General features: G+C 38.6%; 1 protein-coding gene across 1 annotated transcript in view; it reads left to right on the forward strand.

Annotated features, from left to right (window-relative positions):
* myo6b (myosin VIb) overlaps positions 1-11,486 on the forward strand; it is a 46,416-nt gene that overhangs the window by 20,430 nt on the left and 14,500 nt on the right. The window contains exons 17-27 of the mRNA XM_010771251.1: positions 180-275; positions 849-1,019; positions 3,201-3,239; positions 3,348-3,441; positions 4,253-4,383; positions 4,619-4,696; positions 4,833-4,962; positions 6,220-6,310; positions 8,074-8,224; positions 9,470-9,678; positions 9,789-9,867. Coding sequence (XP_010769553.1) covers positions 180-275; positions 849-1,019; positions 3,201-3,239; positions 3,348-3,441; positions 4,253-4,383; positions 4,619-4,696; positions 4,833-4,962; positions 6,220-6,310; positions 8,074-8,224; positions 9,470-9,678; positions 9,789-9,867 — 1,269 coding nt within the window. The remainder of the gene's footprint in view (positions 1-179; positions 276-848; positions 1,020-3,200; positions 3,240-3,347; positions 3,442-4,252; positions 4,384-4,618; positions 4,697-4,832; positions 4,963-6,219; positions 6,311-8,073; positions 8,225-9,469; positions 9,679-9,788; positions 9,868-11,486) is intronic.

The raw sequence follows: 11,486 nt of genomic DNA on the forward strand, positions 1-11,486 counted from the left end.
ATACAAGTTATGGCTGGATTTCACTGCCCTTTATGGATACAAATGTTTTGTTCTCCTCATTCAATATTTACCATGATTCTGTTGTTGGGATGGGGATGGATAGGATCAGATTAAAATCTATGTATATATACTATAGCTCTGTCATTAAACATGATTTACTTTCTTCCATTTCCATTTAGGTTCCCAGAAAGTCAAAGTTGACCATTCACAGGAATCTTCGGGATGACGAAGGCTTTATTATCAGGCACTTTGCTGGAGCGGTGTGCTATGAGACGGTAATCAGATCTTAGTATGTTGGGGTTCGATGGTATTAACAAAACCAAGTGATAGAATATTTTTCAATAAACACCTCTGTTTATAGAGTGGCATAAAGTAGGTTGAATGAAAATGTTCTTGTCATTGCTATGCTTGGTTAAATAATGGCAATTGAGGATATATGCCGCTGTGTGGTGCAGTGGGTTGTGCGTTGGTGTTCGGATCAGGGCTCAAACCCCACTGCAGTCAGCATGTCGTTGTGTTCCTGAGACACTTCACCCCAAATTGCTCCTGTGGGGATTGCCCACAGTATTGAGTATGTAAGTCTCTTTGGATAAAAGCGTCTAGCAAGTGACATGTAATGTAATAATACAAATATGCTTACTGAATCACTTACCAGTACAATTCTTTAAGAAACACATTTTTGTTTTAGCACATTTGATGAACTGGTACAAATGTCACAACATATCACTTTCAGAAAAGTGAGTTTTGTATGATGCAGGGATTGATTTATTCCTCATTTGATTTTCCATGTTTTGAATTTGTATTAAAGTCTGCCACTACCTAAAGGTATGCATTGTGTTTGTCCACAGATTCGGTTTGTGGAGAAGAATAATGACGCCCTCCACATGTCCCTGGAAAGCTTAGTGTCTGAATCGAAAGATACATTTGTTCGGGAGCTTTTTGAGAACTCAATCACCAACAGGGATACCAAACAGAAGGCGGGCAAACTCGGCTTCATCAGCGTCGGAAACAAATTCAAGGTCAGTGTTGTTTTCAAAGTTTGTCCTTTTTGATTGCTAGATAAAGTCCCTGAACATGAATACTAGTGAATAAAACATGCTCATTTTTAGTTGTTGACAATACTTAATTTTTATTTCACAAATTATAAGCAAATGCAATGTTAATTCTAATGATTAATTCACTTTGCTAAATCATGTAAGCATTATTGGGTATAGCATAATAAGAAGACCTCATGTGATTTAGAAATTACCGCTCCACGTCTCTGTTTCGTGCGAAAAATGTCACGGGGAACCAAAGACTGTATTTTTGTACGTTTATCCGCGGGTAAAATGTCAAAGCTCTGGGTATTCATAATAATAAATATTATAGGTAACTATATGACAATTATAAACAATTTTACTGATACAGTATATAAGTATATTTATCTGGGTTGAATACTCACAAAGCCTTTCAGGGCCTGTGCGCGTATGGGTCTCTATGGAAAAATAGTGCTTTGGAAGAAAGACTTGACGCAGTTTTGCAAATGGACTTCTTTTTGGACTTTCAAATATGTTCTGCTTATCGGACTTTCTTTGCCAATTGAAATGTGACATTTTAGTTCTCCTCTTTGTCCCTTTTTTTTTAGACTTTTCTAACTCTTATCTCTAGCAATGTTCTGTTACTTCTCACCTTTCTGCTCTTCTTCCTATCCCTCTGCTCCCTCCCTACTTTAGGTTCCCTTCTTTTAGATCCCCTACCTCTTTCCTTTGAGAAAACCTTCCTTGGTGGATAACGCTGGGTAAAGTCAGCTCGAGGTATAATAGAGAGGAGTAAGGAAACAGTGGATGTGAAAAAATAAGAGGAAATATAATGACACACATAGGCTCTCACAAAAGTGTGTTGAGCAAGCAGCCCAAAAAATACACAACTTATAGCTGTACGTCTTTTTGTTCAGCAGAAACCAAAAATCTATCTCCAGCTTCAGACTTGAGGTTTCTTTATCACTAATGTAGCATATTTGCCACCATCACTAATGCCCCAGAAGATGTGTGAGTTTCAAACAGGATCACGTTGACATAGAAATAGTCTGTCAAAATTAAAAGTCTGTAAGATGATGTTTTAGAAGTGGTGAGAAAATGGCGATAAACGTAAAAGTAAACTATTTACTTCTGATTTGTTTAAATAATCAAATGAAGTTCAAGTCCCTCCTAAGTGCAGTACTTGAGTAAATATACCTTACATCATTGTTAACTGGTTTGAAACCTTTTTAAAGGAAAGGGGCCATTTTGTGCCCCTCGGTGACATGTGGAGTCCCTCAAGGCTCTGTTCTCAAGCCTCTTCTGTTCATTATCAACATGCTCCCACTAATGAGCGCAGGTCATGGAGAACAACAACATATTTCCAGAATGATGCAGAAGACTATTGGCCCAAACAAACAGAGTAACTATCGAATAGAAAAATAGTTAAGTGTGCTGAAGAAATGTTTTTGGAGCCAAAGAGGAATGATTAAAAGTTTCATTTGCCAACATTCAAGACCGCAAACCAGGGCAGAAATCTTGTTGTCTGGACCCAAGTTGTATCATCCAAACTTAAACAATTACACAATCCGTCTACTATTGCCTCAACAGTATATCAAGAAATGAAGGAATTATCAATGTGCACGTCTGAAAAAGTCAATGAGAAGCTGCAGTTGATTCAGTAAAATGCTGTTAATATATAAGATTAACTAAATATAGAAGAATGGCTCACATCACTCCACTTTTCAGATCTTTACAGTTGTGTCCTGTTCGTCAAAGAATTGGCTTAAATTCTGCTTTTGGTTTCTATATTAAAGCACTAAGTAGTTTAGGGCACAGAATACGTTTATTCTAATGTATAATTTGCATATAGCACCACTGTATTTGACTGCTTAGTCTACATTTTATTCTATCTGATAAATATCTTCAGTTTTATTTTTGCTTCAATCCCCCTGGAATACTTTGCATTCGTCTTTTTGTATTATCTTTTAAAATCGCCTGTGGTTCTTTTATATCTTGTCTTAATGCCGTTATGTCTTATGGAAAGCACTTAGAATGTCCTTGTTGTTGAAATGTGCTGTACAAATAAATCTGCCTCGCCTTTGTCCTTGCATGACTGTTAACTTTTGGTAATGTGCGTCTGGCCTACCTTCGTCTCCAACAATACAAATCAAATCACTAAACACTATCTTTTTTCCTGCACAGACCCAGCTGAACACGCTGTTAGAAAAGCTTCGCAGCACTGTGAGTATAATGTCAGGTCATGTCATTTTAATTGAACTTTCTCTAAAAAATGTTATTTTGCTTTCCTGCTTAGAATCAATAAGTACTTATCCATCTTTGTGTGCTTAGGGCTCAAGTTTCATCCGCTGCGTCAAACCCAACCTGAAGATGGTCAGCCACAAGTTTGAAGGAGCTCTGATTCTCTCACAGCTGCAGTGCTCAGGTAGGACCAAGAATGTATACAATTTACCATAGAGATGTATTTAGTTATATTCACTTTTTATCACTTTAAGTTGACTTAATAATCAACAGATATCTTCACCCAATGTACGTCTTATTCATTGAAAACAAGGGATGGACAACTATAGTGAAGCATCTCATGACATATACACATTTAAATATGGATAAGACATACCTAAGAACTTGAATTAAATATTGGAGATTTCCTCAAAAAGAGAAGCCGCAGGTTTTTTTGTACATTTACATTTCTCTCCAGAAAAGTAGCGTAATGTTACATGTTGCTAGGTTGCTACTAGGTTTTCACTAACACTATTACAGTGTCAATAGTTTTTAGTTAAATGTTCACATAAGAAAATGTAAATATATGTTTGTAAATGTTACATCTTCACTTGAGGCTTGGGCCATGATGGAAGTGAAAGTATTTGATTTGCTTCCTGTTGCTCTAAAGAAAAACAACGGTGCTAAATGATGTATTTTGAAGCCAATGCATGCTGCTACTGTAACTGATGCTGAAGTGAATCCTGCAACAGCCTTTGTGATTACATTAAAGTAAGAGTCTTTGTTGGAGTGCCTCCTCTTGTAGATACTGTATGAAACACACATTAAACATTCATGAAAGACTTGTAAGAGATGAAACAGAATAGTCGGTGCTGTATGTTAACAAACACACTTCAGCTTTCTTTCATTAAAGCCAATAATGTTCATTTGGTATTGTTAGTAGTGCACATTGTGATTCCAGAGGCGATACTCTTTCTCTTCATCAGCCCTTTATACATTACGTTTCTCTTGATTAGGAATGGTGTCGGTGTTGGACCTGATGCAGGGGGGTTTCCCCTCCAGAGCCCCCTTTCATGAGCTCTACAACATGTATAAACAATATATGCCGGCCAAGCTCGTACGCCTGAATCCACGACTCTTCTGCAAGGTGGGGTTGCATCAAATTGAATATTCTTTCTCAATCACTGGAGAAACAAAATGAGCTGTTGGTTTAAGACAATATTTTTTTGAATCAGTTTGAAATAAAGTCTAATTAGTTGTGCAACAAAAAAGCCTTTAGCCAAACTGACATCTGGGAAATGATTAACAAACATAAACACTTTGGCGGCCTACAGTCTTCTAAATATTGCTTTGTCACTGAATGTGTTTCTGTGCCTCTGCAGGCTTTGTTCAAAGCTCTGGGACTAAATGACAATGACTTCAAGTTTGGATTAACAAGAGTGTTCTTCCGCCCTGGAAAGGTACATAGAAGTCAACAGTATTGGTTATCCATTGATGTTTAAGATCATTATGCAGAAACACTACAAATACACAGTTAACTACAAGGGTTATCATTTCGTTTTTGTTGCTGTGTTTTCGTCTGTGTGCGTGCATCAGTTTGCTGAGTTTGACCAGATCATGAAGTCGGATCCAGACCACCTCGCAGAGCTGCTGAAGAAAGTCAACCAGTGGTTGCTGTGCAGCCTCTGGAAGAAGGTCCAGTGGTGCAGCCTGTCTGTCATCAAACGTGGGTGAAATCTATTGAGTAACAGCAGTGAAGCTTGGAGAACATTCAGATTGTCTTTCCGTTTTATTATTTCTATTATAAATGTAATAGTTTAATTTTAGGACTTGATCATTTACCTTTTCTACACATAAGATCAAATATGTGATGGTAATTTACATAGCCTTCGCCTGTGTCTATTTCTCTACTACCTATTAGTCATGACTAATTTTTCAGAATATATCATATTTATTTTAAGTATATTAAATATATTTTATGTATATGTAATATATAGCCTGATGCACTTTTTCTTTGTCTGCCATCACAAAAGACAGCAATGTAAACAAATGAATAATAGAAGAAGGGCCAGAAGTACAAAGTTTCCAGTGAATTATGTATAAGATGCTTTGTCATTTCCTTTCGTCTTACTGTATAGCTCTGATAGCTATATTGAACCATATTTCATGCTCTTCCATTCATTCTGAATATTGAAAGTGGCTGCCTATAGCAATATAGAGGTATGAGACTCCAAAAGCATTTACTTGAACCTTTACACTTTGCCAAGTTATTGATTTGCACCATTTAACAAAGTGCAGACTGGCTCCTTTGTATTTTTGAAGCAGCATCCGATGAAATTGCATTAAAGTTCTAACAGAACGCTGCCTCTGCTTTGACCACGCACTGCTTGCATTAATGACCTGAGGAAATGAATGTCCCTGCCCATTTATTTTTTTCAACACCTCACCTCATTATCACGTGTGTGTGTGTGTGTGTGTGTGTGTGTGTGTGTGTGTGTGTGTGTGTGTGTGTGTGTGTGTGTGTGTGTGTGTGTGTGTGTGTGTGTGTGTGTGTGTGTGTGTGTGTGTGTGTGTGTGTGTGTGTGTGTGTGTGTGTGATATACATGCGATATTCAGTCCTGCTTTATGTTGCTCAATGTTACCCATTATAGCAGCAAATGCACATATCTGTAACATTAGCTACACCATCATTTTAACTTTTTACTTTTCAGGTACTTATTATTACTTGTGCTTTTATGAATATTTAGTTCTTAATATAATGTTTTATATTATATTTGAGTATAAGGAGGGCATTGCAGAACTATTTCCATGGAATAGCATTTTACCAAGTATGTTAAGAGTTGAGAAATGCAATCATTTGCAAATGTGTCATCTAGGTATTTTCTAGGCTTTTTTTGCACGTTTTATTGGACAAGCCGACACTTCAAGTATTTTTATAGATCTTTGTTTAAATCCTCTTCCTTTTTCTCCCAATGCTCAACAGTTCGGAACAAGATGAGGTACAGAGCTCTGGCCTGCATTAAGATTCAAAAGACTGTCCGCATGTGGCTGTGTAAGAAAAAGCATAAGCCACGGTGAGTTTCCTCCTTGTTTTTTGCAAACACACACACACACACACACACACACACACACACACACACACACTGTTTGTGGGTGCGCTTTTCTATCTTTTTTTCCCTCCGTCACCCTGTACTCTTGTGTGCTTTTTGTTTAAACTGATTCACGCTTGGTGGGTTTTGATGGCTTTCCCATATTGTGCATCTAGGAGTTCAAATCAATCTAGAAAGTCATCTGTGAAGAAATGATGTCTCACTGCCCTGCTTGGGATACATTGTATGTCTTGCTGTATTGGGATGCATTTAGAAAAAGCTGCTCTTGTTCAAGCACCCATGCAGGTGATAGCTTTTCAAGAATCTGATTCTCCCTGTGATTGGCGGTATGTGTACAATAGCAAAAGAAAATGTTTTGTATAGGGAAGTCCGGATAAAGTTTTTGGCTCCTGAGTCATTTAATATCATACCTCTGCCATACCAAGTACAGATACGTCCATTCTCCTAAATAATAGAGTTGCACAATGCACACTAAAAGTAAATTAAAGTTATCCAAATGCAGCACAAAAGCTTTGCAGGTAAAGGAACTGGGTGTTAAAGGCCAATAGTACAATGTATTTCAGAGTGATGCTGAATATGTGGTCAGGATGCAATAACAGGGGGATTTGAAACGCTTGGAAGTGGACATGGCTCGGCGAATACACGGTAGTGTAAAGAACTGTTGACAACCAACCACACCTCCCTCATACACAATATATTCAGGAAGTGGACGGGTGCAAAATGTCTAAATTAGAACATGTTTTCGCCAATGTGATCCAAAACACACTCCTATGACTTTTAATAATTGCTCTGTTGGCTACTAGGACCCACAAGCTAACAGTCAAGTGTGATTTATACTAGGGCTGCTCGATTATGGCAAAAACCATAATCTCGATTATTTGGGTCAATAATTGATATCACGATTATTAAAAACTAATATCCATTTACTTTGAAAACATCCATTTATTGAAAAATAAATGAAAACATTTGAACGGTGTTTTTAACAGTTGATTACCCTGAACTTTAAGTAGAATTCAACTGAAAAACCAATACAAAAAATAATAATAATCGTTTTATTTCGATTATGTTGTTTTCATAATCGTTGCAAGCCAAAATCGTAATTGCGATTGAAATACGATTAATTGATCAGCCACATATACTGCATATCATTTGATAGGAATATCCTGATTATATGATCCTTATCTATAGGAATATATATGGAATGTAAGAACTGAAGTCTCACAATCTTACAGTATCTCCTGTAAGTCTGTAGATGATAAGTCATACTACACCGGCTCAAAGGGCACGTACCAAAACTTTTGGTACGTATTCTAGTGCAAGACTGCAAACAAGTCAAACCCACAAACACACCATCATTTCTGCTCAAACACACACATCAAATACACCATCAATATGCCAAAAGGGTGCGACATGTGAGCCAATGTCAATGCAATGACGATGAGTCAGGCAAGCAAACGTTCAAATAACATTAAAGTTAGGAGATGGTCCGCTATAGAGATGTCTGAAATCATCATCTCTAAATCAAGACTCTTCCAGGCATAAGTACAGGAAACATTTGTTGCAATATTTAATTTGGATTACAGGTAAATAAATGTTTCATCCCCCCTACCGTCATTTGATTCCTGGCTTCACCTATTCAAAATTGTAGTCATTCGTATAGAATACTATACTTACATGAATTCATGACATGTTCATGTGTAAGTTTGTATTTTTCTCTTCTCTCATAGCATCGACGGCATGGTGAAGGTTCGAAACCTGAAGAAACACATGGAGCGCTTCAACGAGGTGGTGAGCGGGCTGAAGGAGGCCAAGCCGGAGATGGCCAAACAGGCTCAGGATCTGGCTGCCTCCATCGACGCTCTGTTAGCAAAGATAAAGGCGAGTCATACAACTCAAGGATTAATGCTCCGGTGATTTTAAAGCTGAAAGTGTCAACGGCTTTCCTAGGTGCCTTGATCATGAGACCGTGTGAGCAATAAAACATGTTGCTGTTCTTCTTTCTGCGTTTATCTGGGGAATACTCCTCAAACATGTCTTCGAGCGTGACTGGCTCGCACTCATATGGTTCTCTACATTCACACCTGTAGTTCCCTGGCACAAGAAGTCCTCCACTGTTCTACATTAAGCCCTTTCCTAAGTGTGCCGTGCCCTTTTCTCATTCTTCCTCCAAGAATCAATATTTTCCATCACCTCAGGATAAAAAGAAGCGTTTGGTGAAGAAGAAATCCAATCCTCTCCTCTCCACTTATATAATTGTATAACTGTTTTGCTAAATGATCAAACTTACTTAGTGAAATCCCAGCTCTCCCTGCGCAATAAGCACTAGTCTTATTAGACCCTCTAGGTACGGGGCACCAACTTCCCAATAATCATTATTCTTTCTTAAATGTTGTACTCTGTTGTTATCTGTAAGCAATCTACACATATGATTGGAGTGATAATAGGTTCCTCAGGGTCAATCACCCTCTCTCACTCACTTTATCTTCGTCTGTTTGCGTATTAAAAGCCCCACAGTAGGCACTCATGGAGTTCAGATTGCTTAGAAATTGCTCCTGGCACAGCGTCTCTGAATGAATAATGCATGAGAGGCCAATGGCTGTCATTCAGAACTCTATACGTAGGGGAGAAGACCTTGTCATCTCCCCTCCCTGTGTCACCGTTAGAGACTTACTAATGAATCTTCACAATGTGGTGACCTCTCCTGCCGCTGCTGATTGTCTGACAAGTATAGTGGGGAATTGAGCATTGTGGCTGCAGCACGCAAGTGACAGTCTCAGTGTCAGTCAGTGTCTTCCCTTCCTGCCACATGGGAAGCTTGTGCCATGGTAACTGTGGAGTGCGTGCAGAGTCAGGCTACAAGTGCACTAAGTGTCACTCCTCTGTAAAGATGTTACCTCACCTGATTGACAGTAAATAACATTTTTGTCGAATTCAGAGCCGCATGATAGCTTTCCTATGGGAATCTCGTCGTCACTACTTATTAAAGTAATCAAGGCAAACCATGGATTTGAACCACCTGATGCCAATGGTTGAGAATTGATTGGATACTTGGATGACTAAATAAAGTATGTTGTTCATTTTGTGACCATGACCTGACATTCTGATCTCCCTCTTGACCCCTAGGCCACACTGATGACCCGGAAAGAGATAGACACAGAATACCAGGGTCTGGTGAAGCGCTCAGAGCAGCTGCTGTCTTCAATGCATAAGAAGAAGCAGGAAGAGGAAGAGAGCGAGAGGCTGAAACACATCGAGGACGAGATGGAAAAAGAAAGGAAGAGAAGGGAGAAGGACGAGCAACGACGCAAACAGGAGGAAGGCGACAGAAGACTGTAAGTGATGGTGGAGGGTTATCAGGTTCTTTTAAATGCCATGGTTAAGGTTTGAACTATAAGTTGTAATGTCTGTTTTAGTAAAGTTTTCTTTTCCCCAAACATTTTAGAAAATCAGAGATGGAGCTGAAGAGAAAGCAGCAGGAGGAGGATAGAAAAAAGAGAGAGGCGGAAGAGAGAGCAATACAGGTTAGGACCACCTTAAAGTGCTATATATTTATAATATGGTCTAATGTTGTACTCATCAGCACAACATGTTTGAAGCCCGGGATCGACATTTAGGAGGACTGCGTGGAAAATGAAAACAACATTATATTTGATTCAATATCAAGTGTGTACAAGTTATACTGTATGTCTTTTAACGTTTCTGCTGTGGGTATATTTGTGTTCCTGTGCATACATGAATGAGCTCTTAGTTCCCTGCAGACTCCTCTAAGCTCAATGTTTACTTCAAATGAGGTAACTGACCCTTACACCCCAGCAGCGACTGAATGCTCACACCCTGCTATTATAATCACACTTAAGATGTTTTCCTAGACATAATCCTAATCTGTGATTGAGCTGGTCTATGATTGGCTTAGTCTCTGCAGTATATTGTGCAGTATTGTTTGAGTTAGAATAAATCCTGTCACGAAAGTATTACAAAAACGAACAAAACAAGCTATTTTTGAAGATGTCACTTTGCACTCTTCAAACAATTGACAATAATAGAAAACAACAATGGTAATGGATACGTTTATGGTGCTAAAAGAAGCTCAAACAGCTTGAAATGGCATTTAGGAGCTTCAATATGAAACCAACTCCTGGGTACAGGACTACACCTCTCTTTAGAGTCAAGCAATAAACACTGCATGAAAAGTGAATTCAGATAAATGTAACTTTAGTTTGCCTACAATTGAACAGCAACACAAATGCAACATTCACACTGACATAAAAAAATAAGGAACATTTGTTTTAAGGAGCTTGGTTTGGTGATCAGTTTAAGTAAGGATGTGTATTTGTTGTGGAATTTCTGCCAAGTTTCAAGATACTATGAAGTGTGTGTCTGAGAACAATATAGGAAAAAGGTTAACTGTGTTTGAGTTCAGATCAGATGGGGTCTAATCTGTCAGAGTCACATACATTAGAGAGCACTCTTTACTCTTACCATTGAGCAGATGGTTCATTCGGCTGTTACAGTGTCAATGATCCAGGTGGGACTGCTACTGGAATCGTTGGATCTCCTTCACTGGATCTTCTCACTCAATAATACACCTGACCTGCATTCACAAACAGGCTGATAGTCTAACACATTGACACAAAACAACTATCAGACATTAAAACAGTAATAGGTTAAACAGTTTCAGCTAAGCAGTAAAACACATATAGTATACACATTCACATTAAACATATACACCTTACTCTCTCAGTAAAAGAAAGATGTTACTTTCCTATAGAAACAAAGTATTTCACCAGTAAACACAATCTTTTTTTAGTAGAAAAACTACATTTCCAGGCGCACTATTTGTTATGAAAAATATTGCTTGAAAAATGTGCTATGCTACACTGTAACAGACCCGGCGCCAGAACAAATCTACAGGGAGGGCATATGATCTTTGTTTCCTCGGCCCTTTCTCATTTCTCTAATTCCCCTTCTCGACTCCTTTCCTCGTGTCTTAGTCCCACAGGAGATGCGAGCGGAGGAATCGAGGAGGGGAACTGAGGACAGAGGAGGGGAAGCAGCAGGCGGTTAGAGAAATTAGAAATCCTCTCCTCTGAGCGGTCATTTTAAAGAGACGTCCAAAAATTACGGGCCACACGTTTTATTT

The sequence above is a fragment of the Notothenia coriiceps genome, unplaced genomic scaffold (genome assembly GCF_000735185.1).
Source record: "Notothenia coriiceps isolate Sejong01 unplaced genomic scaffold, NC01 NC01_scaffold00009695, whole genome shotgun sequence".
Classification (NCBI taxonomy): domain Eukaryota; kingdom Metazoa; phylum Chordata; class Actinopteri; order Perciformes; family Nototheniidae; genus Notothenia; species Notothenia coriiceps.